Source organism: Sorghum bicolor, chromosome 1 (assembly GCF_000003195.3).
Source record: "Sorghum bicolor cultivar BTx623 chromosome 1, Sorghum_bicolor_NCBIv3, whole genome shotgun sequence".
In the NCBI taxonomy this organism is placed as follows: Eukaryota; Viridiplantae; Streptophyta; class Magnoliopsida; order Poales; family Poaceae; genus Sorghum; species Sorghum bicolor.
Window position 1 is genome coordinate 32,775,491 of NC_012870.2, and position 26,455 is coordinate 32,801,945.

Below are 26,455 nucleotides of genomic sequence, written 5' to 3' on the forward strand. Positions count from 1 at the left end.
CTTATACATAAACTCATTATCAATTAGAACTATATCAAATATAGAACTAGAGCAAACTAAGAACATAATAATTAGAGACATAATGCAATTAGAACAAAGAATTAGAGAAAGATATGAATAATACCAATCTTTATTACCGAAGATCCGAATCCAGAGCGTAGTGCTCTACTTCTCTAATTGCTATCTAATCAAACCTCTAAACTTGAAGGATTAGGGAGTAGCTAATTCTAATTCTCTGTGGGAGAGAAGCTCTAAACCCTAACTTTGATGGCTACCTCTGAATAATGATTTCTTCTCTTCTCCTCCAGGGGCCAGGGGGTCTGGTTTTATAGTCCCCTCAAGTGAACGTGAGCCATTGGATCAAACCGACATAGATTGTATGGTTTAGATTGATCCTTTAGGTCAGTGGAGCGTAGTCTCGAAGCAGAGTCCTGATCCAACTCCAACCCTGGGCGGTCGCCCAAGGGGGGTGGGCGGGCGCCCTGCCCCCGAGCCTGATTCCCTTCTCGTTCGTTCAAGTGGCTTCTAGATTCTTCTAGATTGAGGAAAATTGCACGACACGCAATTATCTTGTTGTAAACATGACATGTGGGCCTTCTCTCCATATTATCTGATAACCCCCTGCAGAAATAGATAAACACCAAAGCTCGTGGAATTCTGTCAGATAAAACCCTAATTCTAGATGTTTGTTTCATATTGATCCTTTTTCATGTTTATTTGATTATTAATTTTAGTACTTAATGACCGTCAACAAACTCCCCCAAGCTTACCCTTTGCTCGTCCCTGAGCAAATAGCTAAACTTAGACGAATCAGAAGTTGCTTCGATGTTTTCTTTCCTGACAGGCACACATGCTTTTACATAAAAATTCTTCCAGATTAGAGTGAAGTGTTATGGAGTTTAGTACCTGCATTTAAATCTTAAGTAATCGAAAGACAAAATAGTTAAGTCAAGCACTATTCCTCCTGTCTATACTTCACCTTTGTTCCAGAGTTTTTCATAAGTTTTCAAAATAAAACTCAGAGTTCCCAGCAATGATTCTCTCAAGTCTCTCTATATGTGGTATTTGTGGATCCTTATCAAAATGTCACTTACCTATAGCTAATGGAATGTTTAAGTGGAGCTCATAGAAGTGAAAAACAGCTCATACATATGTTGTCTAATCGAGCCATGGATCCAAAGGAACTCAACATATAATTAAATCAAGATGTGCATGTGTGATGGAGTAAATGATAGTGATGGTAAAAAATGTATAAGTGATAATAAAGCTTAGTTCTCATTGCTCCTCATATTGCTATCTCTCCTCTTCTTTGATCTTTGCTTTGGGAGAACATGGGCTATCTTTTTCTCTCTTTTTTTTTCAGGTGGGTAGTAGATACCCCTAATTCTACTGTCGGACACTTGTCCATTTTTTCCTCTCAAGTGGGCATCTTTGTACCCCTAATTCTACTTCGGGCACTTGTCCATTTTTACCTCTCGTCTCACTCTTTTTCTTTCTTTATCGAGGTTCCGGGCACTTGCCCCTTTTTATTTCCTCGTATATTTTTGCATAACCCATGCCTCTTCTGCATTGAATCTTTTAGAGAGAGAGAATAACAATATTCAGGACAGTGAGTGATAATATTTTTAGCAATTTTAATGAATGGTGATGGATAGTGTAGTAGATGTGTGCAAGTGAATATCTTAATTTAACCACATGAAAAGCTCCTAAGGGTCTACACAGCTCGATCAAACTCAATGTAAATATAGTAAAAGATGTTATAGCAAGTATGGCTGTGGTAGGTAGTTTTGTATGCTAGGAACTCATCATGTGATTTGTAAGTTTTCAAAATAAATCTCTAGAACTTAGTGTAGTAGGAACAAGATAAATAGTAGCTCAACTTTATATCATGACTTTCTCTTACCTAGACTTTAGTTTTATGCTTCCCAAAGAAAGTAATTTCAGTTTTAATAATTCCTGGAAGAACTCTAATATAGAAGCTAGGTACTTGTAAGTAAGCAAACAGAGCAACTGTTCATCATTTCCATCTTGTATCTTTTTGGTATTTTTATTTTTCTAGAGATTAAACTTAGCAGATTAATAAAGCACACGTATCTACACACACTATTTTTATTCTGTTTTATAAAGTGCAGTAAATTAAAGCAAGAAAATATTTATTTGGTTTTCTAAGTTTTTTTCCTTTTAAGATAAAATACTAAAATAGAAAAGAATAAATAAGAAGGGCAAATAAAAACTTACTTGATAAATTTGGGAGGAACTCCCTCAAGCTGGATGTTGACGTCGGTCTTACCCGATGTTCCAGAACCGCATCATAGTTGTGATGTTGTCATTCATTGTTGTTGTATCTTGTCTCAGCTCTTGTACTGCAGCAACATGGTCCTGGTTCCATTTTTGTTGTTCTTCTAGGAGTCTTCCATGTTCTGCTTGCGTGTTCTGGATGTCGAGGAGAGTGTTGTCAGTACGAGTGAAGAAAGCACCGGCCTCTTGATAGTAGTCATTCGTGAAAGCGTAGGAGGCGTCGAAGTATCGTCCTGCATCAAATTGGGGTGGAGGTCTGGATCCTGAAGCTCCATATGGATCAGTGGAGTACCTGCCCGTATGAAAAGGCGGGTTTGTCCACTGGTGATCTTGGCTCTCCGGCCATGTCTCTTCTGTTGGCTCTTGTGGTTGCGCATGACGAACCCATGGGTCTCGAAGGACTCGGGGGTTGTAATCGCAATAATGCAGGTGCGCTGCTTATTCTGGTCTAGGGTCAGCTCCATACCAGTGCGTTCTCGGTGAGTAGTCATCCTTTCCGATGTCACTCGCTGTGGAGTTCTCTGGTTTACCGGTGTTACTGCAATCTCAATCAAAAAGTTTTGAACAACGTAGAGGCCAAGGTTCGGGTTAGGTAACCGAATCTTGCCTTTATCATCATATAGCATATATATTACATTCCCCTCTTTCTTAATTATCCGAGCCTGTCTAAATGTGTCGTAGCCACGATAAATTCTTAACTCATCTATGAAGTCCAACGATGAGTTTTCTAGTAAGTGAAGATTAGTGGCTAGACGAGTGATAAGTGAAGTATATCCTACTGGTCCCTGAAGACTAGGTATACTAAGCCAATGTGAAACTAATAGTGTAACAGGTGAAGTGGGTACTTTACTAATAGCAGCATATAAAAGTTGTAAATATCCTACTCTTACTTTCCTAATATCGTCACGATAGAAAAGATTGTACCCAAGCCATTTGTGGAACATCCTAAGAGTGGGGTGTTCCATGTCACTGGTTCGGGCTTGACTATAAAAATTATCTCTAGATATTTCCCTCCAAAACTGGTGTCTCTCAAAGTTGGGTAAATCGGAGTCAATGTTCAGGATGCATCTTGAAGAGAAACCAAGATGGTCGCTTAGCTCTCTCCAAGACAACATAATTTCCTGTTTGAACATCCAAAAAACAATTCCCCCTCATAATATTGTAAAGTGCAAAGAAATTCGAGGGTGAGAAGACGAGAACCCAGCTCAGTTATATTCCAAAAATTTGTCCAACCCATCATCTGAAAAAATAAGTCAAATTCAGTGTCCATACCTGTTTCTTGTAGTAGGATTGGATCGAGAGTAGGGGTATGAATGAAATCTTTATTCTTCAATTGCTGATAGACTTCCTTCTCTCTTCGGGTCTTCAGTCCTAGGTCTCCTATCTTGAGAAGGACCTTAACTTGCTGACCTGATGAAGATGATGGAGCTTGTGTGGGTGTCGGGTCGACGCTCATCTCTGATGGCTGTGAGGAGTGTCGGGATGAACTCCTTGTACCAATGTTCTTAAGAGCCTTCCCTGCATTCTTCACCTTCTTAAACATCCTGCAAACAAAAGTTGGCAAAAACACCACTAGTGGAAAATGTGAGAGAAAATGTTAGTGGTCAGCTGTCCGGAATGTCAGTAGTCCAGGGGTTAATCGTTCAAAACAAATTTCTATTTTGGTAGAGCTCCCTAAACAACTTTTACTTCCGCTTGGACAGCGGGATCACTACTTGCTAGGTGATAAACACTCTCCCAACCTTCTCTTCCACTCTTCTCTTTCTCTCTACTCTCTTCTCTTCACTACAAGAGCTCCTTCTCGGGAAACTGAAACTTGTGTGGTTTTCTGGAGTGTTTGTGTGAAGAAGATGGAGGTAGAATGTGGCTATTTATAGGAGGAAGAGGGACAGGGTGGGCGCCCTTGGTAGGTGGGCGGGCGCCCACTTATGATGCCCATCCTGGCTGCCCTCTCTCCACTATCTCCTTTGCTTAATCTTTAAGCAAAATAATGCATCATGGGTAGTGGATGGCCGGTGGAAAAGTGCTGGTTAGTGGAGACATGTTGGTGGATGAAATAATGTGATGGGATGTATGTGAGGTGAAGTGTATGACATGTGGGACCCAAAGAGTGTGGGTCATGCTTCTAGAAGGTTAATATAATTAATTATAATGCAGGAAAATCTATGAAAATTGAAACTTAATTAAAATGATAATGGAAAATATTTTTGTGCCTCCACAATAATTAATAAATATAGGTTGTTACACACCACGAATATTATTTATATGGGGCTTTTTGATTATTATAATTATGCTATGAATGTATGACTAATGCAAGAATTTAAATATGAGAAAATTAATAATGCGGATAAATACCGATTTACCTCCCGGTGAGGGTTTGGGATTTTTAGGTCCCCCAAGCTGGACCTCCAAATCTTTTAATCTTCTGAGTTACCTTCCTCCAGAGATGGTGTCTCCAGTGGTTCTTCATGAACTTCCTTCACTGTAGAGTCTCTCTCTGGTCTGGGTTTGAATGTGAAGTGTTCTTCTTGACCGTTTATGTTGAACTCGATTTCTCCTTTTTCGACATCAATGTGGGCATTGGCAGTGCTCAGAAATGGCCTTCCAAGGATGATGGACACTTTTGAGTCAGGACTCATGTCCAGTACTACGAAATCTACTGGCACCAGGAAATCTCTGATCTTGACTGGAATGTTCTCGGCGATGCCCAACGGGTGTCGAACCGATTGATCCGCTAGTTGTAGGCACATTGATGTTGGTTCTAAGGTTGCATGCTCAAGCTTTTTGTAGACTGATGCTGGCATCACACTGACACTTGCTCCGAGATCACAAAGTGCATTGTTGAAGTGTTGGTTTCCGATCGAGCAGTCAATAGTGGGACATCCGGGATCTTCCTTCTTCTTTGGTGATTTGTTGAGGATGGCCGCACTACATTCTTCCGTCAGCTTGATAACCTCAGTGGTGGGCAGTGGTCTCTTCTTGTTAAGAATATCTCTGATGTACTTTGCATATGTAGGCACCTGTATGGCATCGAGTAGAGGTATGTTGACATATAATTTCTGAATGACCTCTACAAACTTACCAAACTGCTCATCCGACTGCAGTCCTCTGTTTCTTCTAGGAAATGGCAAATAGTTAGTGTCGTAAAAATCTTTCCTCATTTCTCCAGTTCTTGGTGGTTGTAGCAGATCTTCTGCTTCACCAGGGCTTTCTTCTTCTATCACTGCTGGTTGTACTGGTGCTGATGTTCTTTGTTTCTCTTTTGGGTATGGGGGATCTCTGGTTGCTTTGCCTCCTCTAGTAGTTATATTCTTTACCTGCTCAAGGTTAGTAGCAACAGGCAGTGCAGCAGCTATCTTTATTAATTTAAGCTCTACCCTTTTATTAAGAGTGTTTTGCTCATCAAAGGCAGTTAGTAGAAAATCCATTTTATTGTGTATATCTTTTAGAGATGATTCATTTGTATCTAGCCTTTGTTTAACTTCATCATTAATTTTGGTTTGTTGAGCAATTATCTCTTTTAATGAAAGTTGCTTGAAAGTATTACCTGAATTCATACCTTTGCTATTGGGTTGACTTGAAGTTGGTTGATATTTGTATGCTGTCTCAATGGCCCTTTGATCTTCTTTGAACTTGGCCCTCTGGTCAATCCAGTGGAGCAAATTTTCCATCTTAGTTGATAATGCATTTACTTCATCTGGTATTTCTTCAGTTTGATGACATTGTTGAGTTTTATCTTGGAACCAGCTTTGGTTTTCTGCTATCTTATCCAAAAGTATCTCTGCTTTTCCAGTTGTAAGCTCCAAGAATGATCCTTTAGCAGATGCATCTAGGCACTCACGAGCCTTCTGGGTTAATCCATGGTAGAAGGTCTGCATAAGTAACCATGTGGCCATTCCATGGTGAGGACAGTCTGAAATGTATCCTTGAAAACGCTCCCATGCTTCTGAAATGGCTTCTGTCTTCTGCTGTTGGAAACTGACAATATTTCCTCTTAAGGCAGTTGTTTTGCCTATAGGGAAAAACTTTGATAGAAAGGCATTTGACAAGTTTGTCCAGTTGTTGATGTTATCTTGATGAGTGTAGAACCACTTCCTTGCTTTTCCTTCTAGTGAGAATGGAAAAAGGCGAAACAGTATGACGTACTTGTCAACTCCGTTGATGTGGATTGTGCTTCCAATCTCTAAGAAATTCTGCAAGTGTGCACTAGCATCTTCATGTGCCTTTCCACTGAATTGTGTAGCTTGCACCAGATTGATGAGGCTTGACTTGAGCTCAAACTTAGGTATTCCTTCTTCTACTGCAAATCTTGGACCAGTTGGAATGTTCTCAAGGCTTGGAGCAGAGAATTCTTGTAGGGTCTTCTGTGCCATAGCTTCAGCAATTGGTAGCTAGCTTCTTCTTTCTTTCTTGATTGCTTTGGTTCTGATGATGAAGAGTTGAATGTACCCAAAGTCAATCCTGATATACCTTGTATAAAATATAAACATAGAAAAACAACAGGGTGAACCTGCCAAAGCAGAGGTGCCTTGTTATGATTTCTCACTTAGTAGCTGTTTTTATGCAATTATTTCTCTATAGTCTAGTCTAATATTTTATATGAATAACCTTGACTGATTTTCTGGCTTTCCTAAGTATTACCTTTTTGTTCCCCTTTATGACTTATTCCTGAGACTCGTATAAATCCCCGGCAACGGCGCCAGAAATGCTTGTTGACACTAGTTAACACCACTTAGATACTAGGTTGTCATCCCTAGCATGATGCCAGAGTGTACAAAGGTATTTATAAATGTAAAGGCTCTCTAGAAAATAATCTATTCTATCCGCAAGCGCACAGATAAAACACCTCATTGTAGCATTCCACCAGGATAAGTATTCCAGGTATCGTTATTTATAATTTTGCTCAAGGGATGAAATTAAAGTAAAGGGGGCAAAATCTATCAAGGCATAGACTAGAGATAAACTTGCAAGAACATGAATACTAATGAGAAACTCGTCACACAGTCACTTACTTTAGCAGGGGGTAAACCATAAAGATAATGATAATAAAGTATAAGTTCATGGGTAGATAACACAGCGATTAGAAAATAGACTACTCCTCATATATGTAGGTGATGTCGGATTAGCTAGAGAATGGATTCTAAGTTATCTACTAACTACTAAGTCATAATCTACTCTAGTTATCTACAAGATCATATATAGCATAAAAGACTCTTCATTCATGTATAAGGAACATTGATAAAGTAAATCAGAGCATCGCATGACTTACTCCACAATACCGGTTCTGCCTGTCCTATCAACGGAGGGTGGACTATATAAGAATCAACGAAGCTGTCACTATTGCGAACTACCACACGACCCGGCCAATAGGATACATTTGCAGATAATAACATCTAAGCACCACGCTCACATGTGATCTATCACCTAACTCCCTCGCGTCAAGAGCTAAGCGCTTTGCAAACTTATACATAAACTCATTATCAATTAGAACTATATCAAATATAGAACTAGAGCAAACTAAGAACATAATAATTAGAGACATAATGCAATTAGAACAAAGAATTAGAGAAAGATATGAATAATAACAATCTTTATTACCGAAGATCCGAATCCAGAGCGTAGTGCTCTACTTCTCTAATTGCAATCTAATCAAACCTCTAAACTTGAAGGATTAGGGAGTAGCTAATTCTAATTCTCTGTGGGAGAGAAGCTCTAAACCCTAACTTTGATGGCTACCTCTGAATAATGATTTCTTCTCTTCTCCTCTTGGGGCCAGGGGGTCTGGTTTTATAGTCCCCTCAAGTGAACGTGAGCCATTGGATCAAACCGACATAGATTGTAAGTTTTAGATTGATCCTTTAGGTCGGTGGAGCGTAGTCCCGAAGCAAAGTCCTGATCCAACTCCAACCCTGGGCGGGCGCCCAAGGGGGGTGGGCGGGCGCCCTGCCCCCGAGCCCGATTCCCTTCTCGTTCGTTCCCGTGGCTTCTACATTCTTCTAGATTGAGGAAAATTGCGCGGCACGTAATTATCTCGTTGTAAACATGACATGTGGGCCTTCTCTCCATATTATCTGATAACCCCCTGTAGAAATAGATAAACACCAAAGCTCATGGAATTCTGTCAGATAAAACCCAAATTCTAGATGTTTGTTTCATATTGATCCTTTTTCATGTTTATTTGATTATTAATTTTAGTACTTAAGGACCATCAACACCCCCTACGTCCGGTGCTCAGGAGTTAGCCACGTGTCCACCTTTGAATCTTGCACGTCCAACTCTTGCAGTCACCAGTGGACCACCGGACGTGACCAAGTGAGCACCGGATGCGTAAATGGACGAACTAGGCTCGGAACTACCACAACTACTGTTCCCTGGCAATAGCACCAGAAAGCTTGTTGGGTATTTTAAACGCACACAAAAAAATCCCCAAGTGCACGGATACTGATGTAGCTTTCACCCGAGAGCATTCCAAGGTATCGATTTTCCATAGGGAACGTGAAGTGTACTAGTTGAGTTTTAGAACGCCTAAGGATAAATATATATATGTAGGAATCAGGATTTACTCTAAGGTTACTTATCTTGGGACATCAGAACACTAACCATAGAAAGAGATGAGATAGGGGCTAGGAAGCTCTGACTACGGTCCTACAACACCAATCCAAACGTGGTGGAATACGCCGTTGTGACTGTCACGATCCTGGGGCAACCACAATAATACGCTGGATTGGGTGCAATTCTAGGTAATTGCCAGACTAAGCACCACACTTAACCTATTAATTACTACTCTAGAGTTTCAAAGAACCAGAGCATTTGATGCAAGCAGGAATCCAATAAATAACTTAAAAGTAAATATGAAAGTTAAATAACAACTTAGGAATTATATAATTTAAGTACCTGGAGATTAACCAAAGACGAACTGGTGGTTGCAAAAATACAATGTTGAGCAAGATCCAACAGATCTGGCTCCTCCTTGGCTCTCTCCTCTTCTCTCTCCCTCTAATCTAGATACAACTAGACAACTAGAACTAGAACTAGAACTAGATGAACTAGAGGGACCTCTACTTTTCTACTTGATGAAACCCTAGTTTTTGCTCTAGAGATAGCTAATGAAGAAGATGAAGGAGATGCCTCTAGGGGGGTCAGGGTCTTTATTTATATCCCCCTAGGAAGTGTTGACACTTGCTAACACCACTTGAATACTAGGTTGTCATCCCCAGCATGGCACTAGAGTGTACTATGGTATTTATACGCACACAGATAATCCGCAAGCGCACGGATACCGTTGAAGCTTTTACCCGGTTAAAGGTTTTATCGTATCCACAGGGAAACAGGAGAACTGATCTACGCTCTAACTTAACCAAGATAAGTAAATAGGTGTAAATAGGAAAGATGGTGGAATCGAATAAGAACAATATTAAAGGTAAAATAACAGTGAGTGATAATATGGGAATAGAGAATAGAGCAATTCTAGTATATGGGCGATGGTAGCAGAATAGAGAGGATAACTATGGTTTCTCTACTTCAAAGGGGTATGTCTATGTCTGGGACGAACCACGTGATAAGAGTACACCACAAAGGATGCTTATCCTTAGGCCGATAAACCCTACCCGTCCTGCTAAAGAGAGGTGGACTACAGTGGACCAACGTAACTGTCACCTACGCGGCCTACCACACGATCAAGCTAGACAGGGGATATCCACAAGTAATCTAGATCTAAGCACCTCGCTTACACCTATACTACAACTCTCACCTATAGCGTCCTATAGATTAGAATACTCAAAAGAGTTGTGAACCAGAACATACATGATTAGTAATTGCATAATGAATTAGAATAGATTACCAGAGTCATCCCATGAGCAAGCTTCATTAGAGCTTGATCATGACGAAGTACAACCGAAGGAAGAACCGACAGGCCGGCCTCTCCTCTAATCCTCCTTCGCTCTCCATCTTGCTACTATCTAGATCTTCTCTAGTTTAGAGAAGAGAGGAGAGCTCTCATCTCTAAACCCTAGCTTTTGCTCTGTCTATGAATAATGAATAATGATCAAGGGGTGCCTCCTCTAGGGACCAGGGGGTCTGGTTATATAGTCCCCTCAAGTGAACTTAGGCCGTCGGATCAAACCGACATTGATTGAACGGTTATCCTTGATCCTTTAGGTCGGTGGAGCTTGGTCCGCAAAGTTGGACGTGTTTGACTACAACTCCTGGGCGGGCGCCCAAGGGGGGTGGGCGGGCGCCCTACCCCCGGGCCCGTTCGCCTTCCCGTTCGTTCCCGTGGCTTCTGGAGTCTTCTAGATGACGTAAAATTGCGCGGCACGTTAATATCTCTATGTAATCCCGACGTGTGGGCCTTTCTTCCATATTTCCTGATAACCCCCTGCAGAAATAGACAAACACCAAAACTCGTGGAATTCTGTCAGATAAAACCCTAAGTATAGATGTTGGTTGTATTTGGATCCTTTTCTTTGTTTATTTGATAATTAAATTTGATACTTAAGGATCGTCAACAAACTCCCCCAAGCTTACCTCTTGCTCGTCCCTGAGCAAGGATAGACTCAGCGATGGATCAGAAGTTGTTGCAATATCTTTAAAAATTTGACGGTACACATGCTTTTAAATAAGATCTCATCTCTGAGTTAGAGTAAACTGTCAAGAACTAAAACTTACCTACTTTACCTTTCACCATGGGACTTGTAACCGTCACTTCTGTCTTGAGTAGTTAAAAGATAGAACAGTCTAGCCAAGTGCCATGTCTCTTATTCTTGATCAGCTATAGCTCTAGAGGTTTTGCAGATTTTCAAATAAAACTCAGAGATTCCTTGTATGACTCTCTAAATCTCTCTTTTGTGGTATTTCTGGATCCTTACTAAGGCAATGATGGTATATGCCTTCTCTCAAGATATATGGTATTTGTGGCATAAGGCATAGTGACATTGCCTTCTCTCTCACCCTACTCTAATAAGGCTTTAATATCTGGAGCTCATAGGTGGGAGACAGCTAATACATACTTATAAGACATTTATTGCATAGTCAAACCATGGATCCAGAGAAACAAGTCAATAAGTCAAATCAAGATGTGCATGTGTGGCGAATGAATGGTGTATGGTGATGATGGTGATAACAATGGTGGAAGTCTAATTCTACTTTTGCTCTTTTGAGGGGATACATACCTTCCTTGCTTTTTGAAACTTTATGAGGAGAATAAGACGCTCTTCTTTTTCTTTCCTCTCAGGTGGGTATCTTGTACCCCTAATTCTACTGTCGGACACTTGTCCATTTTTACCTCTCGTCTCACTTTTTCTTTCTTTCGAGGTTCCGGGCACTTGCCCCTTTTTATTTCCTCGTTTATTTTTTTAGAGCACTCATCTCTTGAGATAATATAGCAAGTGGTAGTAACAAGATAACTTGAGCATTTATTTCACAAGGAAAAACAGAAATATTTTTGGTTATTCTCTCCCGAATTAGGAGTAGAATATTTTTGGGTGGTTCTGGAGATGGAAATGAGTGGATATATGTGGATGGTACTTCCGGAGTAGAAGTAGCATATATGAGTGAATGTGCAAGTGAAATCTTGATTTAACCACATGACAAGCTCCTAAGGGTCTACACAGCTTGACCACACTCAATGCTCATAAGCAGTAAATAGTAAATGTGTGGCTCAGAGTCTAGCAAGCATGTATATATGGCTGTGGTAGGAATTTAAACTCTCATCATACAGGAACTCATCATGCAATATTTTAAAGATTTTTCAAAGATAAAATTCTCCAGAATTCTAGCATCTCTAGGAACAGATAAACAGCAGCTCAACCTTCCCGTATCATATTCGTTAACAACTTAGATTTCAGATCAAGTTTTTATTCCACAAATTTAGATCTAGAGCAAGCTTTAAATTATAATAGTTATGCCTAAACTTGAGAGAGAACTTCAAATTTGCAAATTAGGCAGAGCAACTATTCATCATATTCATGCTAGAGTTTTATTATTAAGATTCATATTAGCATAGCCACTTTATTTATTAAACACACTAAGCAAAAGATATATATATAAGCACAAAATCTTTATTTGGTTTTTCATAGTTTATGTATTTTAATATTCTAATATAATATAAGTATAAAGATAGGTAGAAATACTTAGCGAGATAAATGGGGGTGCTCTCCCCCAAGCTGAATTTTGACGTAATTTCTCTTGATGTAGCTAGCAGGTGGCAGAGGTGTATTTGAAAGTCAGCAGCATTCTGACAGCGATTAGAATGTCCTCCATCTGCTAGTCTTCTTGATTCTTAAATTCTGTGGAGCTCAAATAGACAACAAAGCTTGTGGAACTAATTAAGTGTTAGCATAAATATCTAGCCTTCATCATGTTGAGCTTCCTCAATAAATATTACTCCCTGTTTTTATATTTTTATTTTATAAAGCAGAAAAGAAATATTTATTTTATTTTTACGCCACCACAGTGAAGGTACTTATGGGTTTTATGCCACTCGTATACACACATGGGGCTTAGTATTTTTTAATATTTTTATTTTTTTTCAAGATAGCATGATTAACTAATAATCTATTTAAGGAAAGTAAATAACTAAAGGGAAAAGGGAATGCAGAAAGGATAAATATGGATAACTACCGATCTTACCTTTCGGCGAGGGTTCAATGTTTTAAGTCTTCTTAACAAGACTTCTCACCGTGTTCATTCTTCAGGTGCGTCATTTGATTCAGGTGCGGACCTTGACGTATGCACCTCTTGATACTGTGTCACCCATGTTCTTCGTTTGCCCAGCAGTTCGAAGTGCGGCGTTGGCAGTAACTTGCTCAGTGTGTTTGTGCTCGTAGATCCAGGTCCTTCACTTGGTAGAGTCTGAGAGTTATAAAACTCCTCCGTGTTTTGCTCAAAGTGTACCTGCTCATAGAGACAAGGCAGAGATCAAGTGCATGGGTCCTGTTGGTGGAAAACACCAACAGAACCTAAAGTGTATTTGTTCTTCTCTAACCCTAAGCATAGTGAGCAAGACAAAGTTGATGGATGAAAAGTTCATGAGTGTAGCACTTATAACATTTGTCAGATCAGATCGCTCAACCTTATGGAAAGATAATCTATCTATGTATATGTCTTTTTCTTTATATCTCTCAATGATTGAATGTGTAACTTGTTAGCTCATATGATTAGGAGTGTGGGATCATGGAGGTAGTACTAAGAACAAGGATTAAAGGACTAAACATGTTGAATCAGTTGGGTTGGTTAATCTAGAGTTGTAAATCATACATGTTTGTCTCTTTTATTTATATGAACGCCAGAACCAAGGAGAAGCTTATAAAAGTGATAGTCAAGTACCTTAATATGTTACCTTGCTTGAAGAGTGATGGTACAGTATCACCTTGTGGAAGCTTTCCTTTCTTAGCGGTTGTGCATCATATTTGTGGCACCCTCCATGGATCATCTCTCTATGATGAATGAGCTATGTCCTTCTTGTGCAAATTGTCAAACTTCATGTGTCACTCTCTTCGTCTCTGATGTGAGTTTATCTCAGGACTTCCCAAATCGATATTGAAAGTTTTTTTTCTGCAGGGGTTAGTCCGACAAAAATATACCAATGTCTACACAAGCAGTTTTTAGTTCAATAACCGAACTAGACTCCATGTCTAATCAGATTAAGGAAGGCTGTTTAACCTAAGCACCATGCTTAATTTAAAAGCCAATAGAAGTATGTGCAGTACTTCCAAACTAACACTTACTAGTAAATAGACAAAGGTAACATGACAGCATTTATAGAGATCTACTCAAGTGGAGATGAAGTAGTGTGATTACTATTTAACAAATTGAGCATGTTTTAAAGGTAGGGACAACCAACATAGCAACATGGCAAAGAATGTTTTTATGTAAAGTACTCCCTCAAGCTTGAATTTTGCAGAATTCAAGTTTGGATGAATTTAATTCAATGTTGTATGATGATTGATTGGTCATACCTTGTGCTTGTCATTCATCCTGTAAAGGTTAGTGACAAGAATACCCGAAGGAATATTTTTACAATTATCCTTATATGCTCAATACACAAGGTAATGTTGTAAATAATTAAAAGCTCATATTACGATCTGATCAGTGCTTATTTTAAGACACTAAGCTTGTCCTTGGGAAACCATCAATTTATGTCGGCGAAGTGGTTTCCCTTCCAACGCTAACCTAAATCAAGATCAACTCAACGAGATCTGCAATATTTATTATAGACTTATGCATCGACAACCGCCCTTTTAAAGTTTTTATAAATAGAAAGGAAGAGGGGGTTGGAGATCTCAAATGTGGTGATGTTGGAGAGACCAATAGATTGGGAAGATGTTGCATATGAGCATGGAGTAAACAAAGTGGCTATGAAATAAATTCCATGCTCGTTAATGTTATCTTCGTCTCCAATCTGAATGTTCAGAGTTCCTCTTGGATTGGTCTCACTTATGTCCTCTTCTATAGTTTGATGAATCCCATCTTCAAAGGGAGTCAAGAACTCATCATTTGAAATTGAACCAAAGTCAGAATTCATTAAGGCTTCTTCCTTATCCATCCATTCTACACATTCTAGCCATTTAGAACTTGTGATCAGGAAAGGGGAGGTGTTAGAATTTTCAATATGGCTTAGCTCTCCTTCACTTGATATGTCATCCTCGACTTCTTCATAACAGGAACCAGGACATTCTCTAAGAGAACCATTATTGCGAGGATTTGAATTATCCCTGCTTGAAGGTCTCTTATGGAACCAGAAGTCTAAACCGTCAGCATCTGGAAGATTTAAGGTTGGAATTCCTTCCTCCCTTGGAGAATTTTGGGGTATTGATGGTTTAGGATCGATAGCTAAAGTTTGGAATTGAAGTGGTTGTGATCTGGCTATCGAAACTTCTCCTTCTTGTCTAGAAACTGGTTCTGTCTCTTTCTCAGGGATATAAAAGCTAGGAGACTTTCCACTTAATAAATCAATCAAAAACCAAGCTTCACTAGCAGGTAGGTGATAGAAGGATCCTCTAGAGGCTGTATTCAAGGTTTGCTTATTTTCCCCACTAAGGCTCTCAAAAAAGTGAATTAGAAGAACTTCTTCTGGAATAGAGAGCTTTGGGCCAGTGAGAGTAAGGTTAATAAAGCGGTCCCATGATTTCCTAAGCGATTCTTCTTCCAGTTGTCTAAAAGAAATAATCTCACGCCGAAGTTCCGCCACTTTGGGATACCCAGCTGGGATACATTGATTCACGAATCGCCGTTGTTATTACGGTATGACTTAGCTATGGTTTAGCACCGTAGTAATAACTGAAAATTGGAAGAAAATAAAATGGTTCTGATTGCTTACCACTTGCTTGAAAGTAGCATAGTTGCTTACGTAGAATGGTTGGCTGATGAACTATATAATGATGACTGCTAATAAAAAGTGAACATAAGGATGCATATTTAGTAATGCTTTATGCTAATGCAATGAACCCACAAGCCAGATAGGCTTGCATATCCTTAGAGTCTTTTATTTCCTCCTGAGGGATAAGTTTTGCGGAGTACTATTGAGTACTCAGGGTTTGTTCTACCCTGTTGTAGGTAACAGATTATTGTAGAGCTAACTCTTAGGTGTGGATTCCTCCTAGTGGCTCGCCGAGGATTTCCTTTATGATGCAGACTTAGAGTTTATTTCTTTATAACCTTACACCGAAAATGTTTTAGAAAAGAAAAGACTCACAATCTATTATCATTCATGTATATCAATGTTTATACTGTTAATGCTTAGCTGGTTAGTAAATAAATTTTTATTTCTGCTGAAACTCTGATAACGTAGTCATGTTCCTCCAATGTAATACTTTGATGTTGTATTAAAAGTGATGTAAGAAATGACTAACAATGTTAGCTTTGTTCTTTCATTTATGATCTTACTGAAAAATGTGTTCTATCGAGTTCTCCCTTTGGTGGACAAAATTGAATGGTCTAGTGCTTTCTCTTAAGTACTTAGCATCTAATGGAAGACAAGTACTCCTAGGAGGGCATTAGATTAGGTGGTTCTACCACATTTTCTATTCTTAGTCAGTTGGCTACTCTGTAAGAATTGATGTATTTTCGGTGATGGTAATGGAGATGGGATTTCCTCGTTTCAAAAAAAGCTGACCGCCTAGTCTCAACACCATCCTAAGCGAACTCCATCTTCAAGTCTAGTAAGGGGGACAAAAAGTAAGGATGAGTACGTTGAAATATATTCCGTAAGTATAGAAAGGTATGACATGAGGCTTCAAACAAAGAAAGGCTTCATTAGTTGATATAAGCACCTAAGTGACAGCTTCCTGTTGCCTTAAACATTAAGCTCCTATTGAACTAGGTGAAAACCACCTTATCTTTCGAGAACCAAAACACACCAACACTATGATTCCATCCAAGCTATATCTGAACCATCCATCCTCACCCACAAATATCGACTACAGTAAGAATTTTAGCATATACTGTTCGCATTGTTATGTAGAATCTCAGTTAACAGAATCCAGGCATCACCTATTAGACGTTTAGCATTAGGCACACCAGAGGCATAACATATATATTTCATTATACGAAATAAAACCGGTAATATGTACTGAATGGGGTCGAGACAGCTGTCCTTCCCCTACTTTTTTTTTCTGCATTACGTGTTTTTTAGTTGGTGGTGGTGGGGAGGGGGCGCAAAAGTTAACAGTCGCAGCATTAAGATGGTGCATGTCCATAACATGATGTGTGTTTCACTAGCTTGTTAGACGAATTCCTGTTCCTGGTCATCCGGCCGTCGAGAAGCCTCTTCACCATCGATCATTCGCCTTGTCATGTTGGCCCTCTGAACGAGCCGCACCAGCGCTTGCACCACCTCAGACATTGGAGGCCTGAACTCTGGCTCAGGCTGCACCAGCAAAGGTTTTGGGTCACAAGGCTAGTATTTTGATGTATACATGTACTAACTACGTGGTATGTGGGGACTCAAGTTCATACCTGGACACACAGAGCAACAACATCGGCAAAACGGGACAGGGATTTGGCGGGGTAAAGACCCTTGAGCGCTGGATCAACCATCTGATCCAAGGCGTCGATGTCATGCAGCTGGGGAGTTGCCCACCGGACAAGTGATTGCTCTGACCGGGGCCTAGAGCTGCGATGATGTTATGAAATATAGTCAGATCACCAGAAATCACTGCCTCGACAACACATTAATGCAGTGCTGGCATCTAGTGATGATAGGCATACCTGTCAAATGGTTTACGGCCCGTCAAGAGTTCCAGCATGACGACTCCAAAGCTGTAGACATCACTCTTGAGGGAATACTGACTGGACATGCCCACCTCAGGGGCACTATAACCAGAACCCTGATCTGAAGCCTGCAGATATTCCATTTTGAAGCAAAATGAAGGATAGAACTTGTCAGTGAGTTGATGTAAATCATTTCAGAGCAATTATATCTTCCATTGTTTCAAATCACCAGATAATTCGTTTGGATTCTTTAATGACTATACAAGCTCATATACCCAACATCTTAAGAAGTCCAGGAGCAATAACAAATTCAGCACAGACTAGGGTTTTTTAATCACATATTTTTTGGAGAAAATTTGCCTAACTTTACCTGGAACTCAACATCTGGAACAAAACATGAATGCACAGCATCAGAAATGTGAGGGTTGAGCTCGGTGTCCAGTAAAATATTGGACGACTTAAAGTTCTTGTGAATTATAGATGGAGAACAAATTTCATGAAGGTACCTACACAAAGGTAAGTAGAGTAAATATTGAGGTGGTTAGCACTAGAGTTTCATTCACCAAAAAGAATTCGATCAACTACTTTTTACCAAATTTCTATCATCATAATTGCATAATGTGGAGGGAGAGAGAGAGAGAGAGATAGAGAGAGAGAGAGAGAGGTCAGAGTCGCTTACTCTAGTGCACGTGCAGAGCCCAACGCAATCTTAACACGAGAATTCCAACTGAGTGGCTTGTTATAATCATCTGAGAGATGGAGCATATCATGCAGTGAACCATTCCTGTGGTAATCATAAATAAGCAAGTGCTGTCCATGCTCCATGCAGTAGCCAACAAGCTCACTGAGATTGGGATGGTGCAACTTTGAAATGTTTGACACCAGCTCATAAAAATCATCTGATGATTGCCTTGGCAGTGCTGTACTGTTTAATTTCTTCACAGCTAGAACCTAATTCGAGTAAAAAGAAAAAAGGTAAGCTATATCATATAGTCCCGAACCGCATTACATAACTAAAATGTTTGGTAGCATGCAAAAAACAAGTAAAAGATTATGACAGGAAAGCTGAACTAGTAGGGAGCATTGGGGCTCCAAATTTTCATTTGCGCAACTGATTTAATAGATTTTAATCTAATCTTTCTTTACAAAAGAAATGAATAGCTCAATATGGATAACTTATAGTTCTTTACCTTTCTATCACTGGATTGTGCCCTGTACACACATCCGAAAGGACCCTCTCCAATAAGGTTGTCCATGTTGAAGCTATCTGTTGCCATCTGTAGGTCAGCAACTGAATAAACAGTTGCCTTAACTAGTGCTGCATTACTTTTCTTGTCAACAGGCTTGTTTGCAAAATCATCATCATCACATGATTGATTCCGCTCAATCTTAAGAGGTGGTTTCAGGTTAACTGCAGCAGGAGAAGGCAAAGACTCCACCTCTACAGTGGTAGCTTCTTCAATCGGCTTCATATCTACATGGAACCGTGCAGACATCAGCCAACCACACTATAAACCAAAGCATCTATTTAGGAATACAGAGTATCATATAAACTCACTTTTAACTTCATTTGAAGGGAATGAATTGAATGGCTGGCGTTGTTCATAGTGTTCTGGCATTGCACCTTTTCGTTGATTTCTCTTTATCAGGAAGAATGCAACAACTGCTCCAACAACAAGAATAGATATGATAATGCCTGCTATGGCTCCAGCACCTATGCCAGAGCTTCCACCTGAACTCAAGTTGTTACTTCCATTGGAGCGCTGGCCTGGGCTCTTTCGACGGTTGCGCGCTTGTGGGGGAGCTGTAAATGGTGGTGGTGGTGGTGCTGGGCCTGTGCTCCAAGAGTTACCATCAGTTCTGTAAACAGCCACATCATTAGTTGAAGCCACGGCCCTCCACATCATAAAACCAAGAGTTGAATAGTACATACTGCAGAATATTTATCTTCTTTAACTCATTAGGAATCCAACCAGTGAAGCGGTTGTTTGCAACATTCCTGCACATAAATAGTCAGAACCATAGGCAGTGCAAAGTATCCAAAACACGCCATTTATGCATTGCAAGTTGATTTACTCACAGATCATCAAGGGGAAGATTCGCAAGTACATTGATTGAACCAGTAAGCTGATTGTTCTGCAAATACCTGTGAAGAATTGTGACATGGATTAAAGCAAAAAAAATGATCAAATTCAATTAATCGACCATCTTTCTTACAGTGTTTTCAGGCTTGACAAAGATGTGAAACTTTGTGGTAGATTGCCAGTAAGAGAATTGGAGGAAAGGTCTCTGAAACCATTTCACCAAAAAGATAATCGATGAAGCGGATGATGGCCATGTCAACAAGAAGAGAAAAAAAATAAAAGAGGAAACACTCACACTGTGGTTAAACTTGGGAGGTTGGAAAATATGTCAGTGATATCTCCTGATAGCTGGTTATGATTAAGGTTTCTATATATACATAGAAAAATCAATTAGCCCTTCAAACATAAACATAGAATTTAATGCAAATCCAGTTTTTGGTAAAGAGAAAATGTACTCACAGGTACTTCAGTTTAGACATCGTGGAAATTGAGTATGGCACGGCTCCAGAGAACTGGTTTCCTGCCAGATTGCTGCAAATCAACAGTTCACTCAGATGGCATATCATGAGGTGGAAAAGATTAAACATGCCTGCATCTAAAGACTTACAGTCTTTCAAGCTTCTTATTTGGAAGATTGTACGGAATCTGTTGGCCACTACCGAGATTGTTTTGGCTCATGTCTCTGCAATAAATTGGGATCAGCCTAGACAGAAACTAGTAAAACTGCTATACACAGAAACAGCATTGCAAGAGAGAGACATGAATGAAACTCACAGCTCAACTAGTGAATCCATGGTGTTCATGTTGTAAGCCAGGTTTCCCGAGATGCCCAAATTCGGCAATTTACTATTAGGGCAACCATGACAAACATATTTGAAAAGGCACAAAGCAATAAACAAAGCTTGGAAGCAAGTACAGTGGATTATGCAAAGCTCACTCACATTGCAGTAACAGATGATCCAGAGCAAGTGATGCCCTGCCACGATTCGCTGCATGGGTCACCACCACTCACCTTCCAGCCCTGCAGCTGTCCCGGCGAATTCATACTGGTAAACAGTGTGTTGAGGGCAGCAACTGCATGTCAGAAAGAGAAGGATCATTACATTGAGTTTAGCGGTCCACTGAATAAATTCCAATTAGTATGATTACTTGGAATGGAAAGTTGGATCATGGTATAATATGTGGACAAACGACATGAATCACGAAAACACGTAGTAAAACCAATCTAATTTGCTTGTGCAGTGATATCACAGATCCATGTTGTGAAAATTTAATTGTGTTGGTGAAATTGAGAAATTTGGATCAATAACTTGAGGCCTGAAATAAGCTCAGAAGCTGGGTAAGGGGTCCATGCTAATGGAGCTGACATATCATTCCTTATAACTACAAATTCCAATCCAGTCAGTAATCCAGAACACATGTTTGTATGCCACAATCCTCATTTTCTCCACCCAATCTGTATTTAGAAGAGCAGAAGTAAGCAACAAGCAAACTACACCAAGATTTGGCTCAGCGACATCAGAGCAGGTGAGAGATGCAATATTTCACACAGAGCATGCAGGTCCTTGCTCCTCGAAAATTAGCAGACAAAGACTGAAATAGATCAATAGAAGTGACTGGAGTTGGTAGTCATCAGCTGAAGAGTTGGGAAACAACTCGACGTTCCCCCATGCCTCCTCCCAGGTCCCAAATCTGCCGCGAGATTCAGATGATGGAATGGAATCTGCAGAACAGAACAAGCATGCAGATGGTGGACACGACACAAACATTCAAAGAAGGAACAACCAGAGCAGCAACCAAACTGAACCCATACACATACACTGATACACCCAATGCTGCGGCAAAGCTAAATCCGGGGCTCCTGGCCCAACCAAATCAGGGGCGGCCATAGAAGGAAGCAACGCAGCAGCCAACAAACATGAGAAGGGAAGGCAGAAATGCGATCAGAGACAAGGCAGGATTCAATCTATCGCTCACCATCATTCGCGTCGGTTGCCGCGGCGACCAAGATTTGCCGCGGGGTCCAAGCGACGAAGCACATGAGGGTGAGCAGCCAAGCGGCCCAGGTCGCCCTCGCCATTGCTCCCCCACCAAGCCTCCCCCCTCTTCCTCAGGTCCTCTCTCACACAGGGCCACAGCACTGCTCAATCTCTCCCGTTCGCTCGCGCGCGCGCGCTCTCTCTCTCTCTCTCTCTGCCTTATAGGGCCATGGGAGTTGCAAGAAAGCTGCTTTCACGCTAAAAAGATCCCGCCTTTTGGCTTGCTGGAAACTCGATTTTCTCGGGTTACCTAGTTTTTTAATTCATCACTCGGCGCTGCCGAATTCTTTGGCAGTAGTATATTTGGGAGCAGCAGGGCACTACGACCTGTTGCGCCCGGCACGTCAACCGAGGCCAGCACTCGAGGCTTCATTTGGTGGGGGCCCGCAAACCAGAGACGCGTTAGAGTACTGACCGATCATCACCTTTACGCCTTTGCGATTTTTTTATTCGGCAATGATAGTATTTTTATTTATATTTGATCATTGTTATTTAACTATAAAATAATTAGACTTAAAAAATTACCTCGTAAATTATATACAAACTATGTAATTAATTAATTTTTTATATTTAGTGCTTTATGTATGTGTTCAAAGATTCGATGAAATGGTGAATCTTGAAATTTTTTGGATCGAGCATCTCCAATAATTTGGCAAATAACTTCACATCAATATTTTTTTAGCAAAATCAGGAAAAACCTCTGAAACAGTTTGGCATCCAAATTTCTCATCTTCTCCAAGAGCATCTCCAATTGCCAAAATTTGTTTCCCAAAATAACATGTGAAGGAAAAAAGATCTCATCTCCAACTATTTGGCAAATTTTGTTTTCAAAAACATAAAAAATCCACTAACAAAACAAAAAGCCCCGCTAAGCGAACGAAGAGCCCTGCTAAGTTAGACCATTAGTTGCATGCAGAGTCTTAATTTGAATCCTATGTTATGGTTTACTAACTATTGTCACATTATCCTTGTAACCCGATTGGAATGGATAGTTGTTATGCTTAACCTTGCTGTCATGGTTGGGATGAGAAGGTTATAATTTAATACTGACTAATTGTTTATGGAATATGTGATGGTAAGCTTTTTAGCAACACGGTGATTAGGGAATCTAAGCAGGATGGACCGATTGGTATAATGGTTATTTGGTTTTGGTATATGATGGGATTCCCATGGGTTGGTGCTTGTACCAACTTGGATTCTAAGGACCGGTTCATGGATAAGTAACCTGGCTTTACCGTGAATCCACGAGGTCAAAATGGTATGACCTGGCTAATTAATTAGATTCCTCCAAGTTATGCTACGTTTCGTCGGTTTTTGTGGCACAAGAGGGGGCTTCTACAGTGGTGTTGGTACCCACTATTAGCGGTGTTAGCGGTAGAAACCTTAGTGAAGGTGTCAAACAGGCTTAGAGGAACTTTGTAATGGCCTTGTAGTGTGACCCTGTTGACACCAGAAGTGGCAAACGGATATACCGCAAGCATATGGTAGTCAATGTACCCTTCACCAGAAGTATTCTAGGTATCGTAATTTCCACAAGGGACGTGAAGTGGTGTTGGCAAATCTTAACGCACACCGGCTAGAGTAAGATGTGACAAGTATCTAGAAATGGTGGCGTCTAACCAGCACTGCTTAAATGCAAGCCTGAGCTGTTACTAGGATAGGTTGTCAGGCTACCCTGAGCAACGGCTCCAGAAATGCTAAGCAACGCTAAGCTCTAGCGATGACGCAAGATGTACCAGGGGTAACTCTGCAAGCGCAAAGATACCGATGTAGCACTTCAACCGTGGTGAGTATCCGTGGTGTCGTAATTTATAGTTCATCTAAGAGAAAGCGTGCTAGAGGAGATAGCAAGGAAGAGAAATTCTATCCCAGCTAGGATCAACTAAGGTAGTGAGGTAACGAAGACGTAGAGGAAGGTTGATGTGGTTCTGGATAACTCTAAGATAACTAGTGTAGTGTAGCTAGGTGGGAGGACGAGTGAGAAAAGACTCCTATGACTCTAACAATACTCCTATGAACCAATCTAATCTAATAGCGGACACACACTAACGTCGCTAAACTTAACTGCTTGTTTGTTGGAAGTCGACTGCAATAGGATGACGAAACTCCTATCCAAGCGGACTCATTTCTTAAGGGCGCCTACAGACTGTACCCGACATGAATAGAGCCTACTGGGAAGCAGAGGCCTGTCACGCTTTGCCGCCGCCCGCTATCACATTTGATACAGTGGTATTCAAGGGCAGGCTTTAGTCTAAGCATCATGTTTATGCTAACTCCTACTAATCAGACTAAGTATACGACCTAGTCCAAGCACCGTGTTACTGGCAGAGAAAACAACCCAAGCACTTAAGACTAACTTAGCTAGTACTCCCTCCATCCCAAATTATAAGTCATTCTAAGAATCTTGGAGAGTTAATGTTTTTTAGGTTTGACCAAATTTATATAGCAAAATAATAACATTTTTGGTACCAACCAAGTATCATTAGATTCTTTCTTAGTTATATTTTCATAGTGTACCTATTTTATGACATAAATCTTTATATTTCTCTTTATATTTTTGGTCAAACTTAAAAATACTTTGACTCTCCAAGATTCTTGGAATGACTTATAATTTGGAACGGAGTATATAACTACTACAAGACAGACTAGGACACTACAATAAAATATTGCACTAAGTAAATACTAAAAGTAAATACTTAGAAAAGTAAATATATTAAATACTCAAAGTCTTACAAGAGAAAAGGTAAAGAGGAATACCAGACTCTCCAGAAGACGACTCCGCAGACTCCGAGCTTTGCTCGACTCAACTCAAATTCCCACACTAGACTAACACTGACACTTACAACTAGAAAGCTAGAGCTAAATTGGAACACACCTTCCCTTTAGAGAGGGTGGATGCAACCTTTATTTATAGGGGGAGTAGAGGGGGTGACACGTCAGCGATCCGTGTGCTTCCCGCTTTTCCACCCTTGGATAAACCGTCATTGGAACCGCCTTAGATGGACGTCCAAGATCATCTGCATGTGTTGCCAAAGTTGGTGGAGTGTAACCAACCTTAGGTGGGCCCACATCACAGGTCGGTCGACTTGATATTTTGTGAGGTGGGGCCACCCTGAGCCTTCTAGAAGGTCCTAGAGGTCGGCGGAGTGGAGCTGGCAGGTGGGACCCACCAAAGGCCGGTCGGCCAACCGAGATTTGGTGAGGTGGGCCCACCAGCCTTGCTCCATTGCTGTCCCCATCGGTCATGGAGTGTGTCTTGTGTTCATCTTCGGTCTGGTTCTTCTGGTGGGTCCATGGATCCTTGTACCTCCATCTTTCACCCTTGAACAGAAACACAAGTGTGATCTGAGGGTCGAGATGGACTTGAATGTGTTGCCTTAGGATCCTAGAATTGAGCCAGCACCTGGACCACCACAAGTGTAGGTCGGTCGACCAGGACTTGGTGGGTCCAGGAGCTCATTTTCCGCCAAATGTAAGTGTACCTGCATCCAAATAATTAGAGCACAAGTGGAACCTCTTAGTGATAAAAGATGCCTATGCTATGCCATTCTTCCACTATTTTCGGCCTGTTGTTGGTGTTTGCATGTGTGGATTTTATAGCTTATTCACCGTCAACAAGTGGTTCAACTAGGTTCAAGATCGGTGTTGACGGTCCTTAAGTATCAAATTTAACCATCAAATAAATAAAGAAAAGGATCCAAATGCAACCAACACCCAGACTTAGAGTTTTATCTAACAGAATTCCACGAGTTTTGGTGTTTGTCTATTTCTGTAGGGGGTTATTAGAAAATATGGAGGAAAGGCCCACATGTCAGGTTTACATAGAGATATTAACGTGCCGCGCAATTTTCTATCATCTAAAAGACTCCAGAAGCCACAGGAACAAACGGGAAGCCGAGCGGGCTCGGGGACAGGGCGCCCGCCCTCCCCCCTTGGGCGCCTGCCTTGGCCTTTCCACCAATCACGGCCAAACTCGCAGATCATGCTCCTCCGACCTAAAAGATCAAGGATAACCGTTCAATCAATGTCGGTTTGATCCGACGGCCCAGATTCACTTGAGGGGACTATATAAGCAGGCCCCCTGGCCCTGGAGGAGACCACCCCTTGATCCCTATTCATTATTCATAGACAGAGCAAAAGCTAGGGTTTGGACATGAGATCTATCCTCTCTTCCCTAAACTAGAGTAGATCTAGATAGTAGCGAGATGGAGAGCGAGGGAGGATTGGAGGAGAGGCCGGCCTGTCGGTTCTTCCTCTGGTTGTACTTCGCCATGATCAAGCTCTAATCAAGCTTGCTCATGGGATGACTCTGGTAATCTACTTCTATTTCATTATGCAATTACTATCCATGTATGTTCTCGTTCACAACTCTTTTGAGTACTTTAATCTATAGGACGCTATAGGTGAGAGTTGTAGTATAGGTGTAAGCGTGGTGCTAAGACCTAGATTACTTGTGGATATCCCCTGTCTAGCTGGATCGTGTGGTAGGCCGCGTATGTGACAGCTATGTTGGTCCTCTATAGTCCACCTCCCGTTAGCAGGACTGGTAGGGTTTATCGGCCTATGGATAAGCATCCTTTGTGGTGTATTCTTATCACATGGTTCGTCCCAGACATAGACATACCCCTTTGAAGTAGAGAAACCATAGTTATCCTCTCTATTCTCCTACCATCGCCCATATACTAGATTGCTCTACTCTATTCCCATATTATCACTCATTGTTATCTTACCTTTAATATTGTTCTTATTCAATTCTACCATCTTTCCTATTTACACCTATCTATCTATCTTGGTTAAGTTAGAGCGTAGTTGGTTCTCCCGTTT

The 26,455-nt window shown here is 40.7% G+C and overlaps 1 protein-coding gene across 1 annotated transcript; it reads right to left on the bottom strand.

Annotated features, from left to right (window-relative positions):
* Positions 16,531-21,911, bottom strand: LOC8067876 (protein STRUBBELIG-RECEPTOR FAMILY 6). The gene is made up of 16 exons (XM_021458584.1): positions 21,570-21,911; positions 20,534-20,666; positions 20,367-20,438; positions 20,200-20,274; positions 20,052-20,123; positions 19,888-19,959; positions 19,726-19,797; positions 19,589-19,654; positions 19,442-19,507; positions 19,067-19,368; positions 18,699-18,982; positions 18,188-18,459; positions 17,879-18,014; positions 17,506-17,636; positions 17,254-17,410; positions 16,531-17,164 (listed from the first exon to the last, which is right to left on the bottom strand). The coding sequence occupies exons 1-16, from the start codon at positions 21,670-21,672 to the stop codon at positions 17,021-17,023; spliced, it is 2,157 nt and encodes a 718-aa protein (XP_021314259.1). The 5' UTR covers positions 21,673-21,911; the 3' UTR covers positions 16,531-17,020.

Coding starts and splice junctions, on each gene's coding strand:
- LOC8067876 (XM_021458584.1), bottom strand. CDS start 21,672: ATGGCGAGGGCGACCTGGGCCGCTTGGCTGCTCACCCTCATGTGCTTC. Junction 20,275..20,366: donor ATGGATTCACTAGTTGAGCT/GTGAGTTTCATT, acceptor AATTTATTGCAG/AGACATGAGCCAAAACAATC. Junction 18,983..19,066: donor CCCTTCAAATGAAGTTAAAA/GTGAGTTTATAT, acceptor GGTTCCATGTAG/ATATGAAGCCGATTGAAGAA.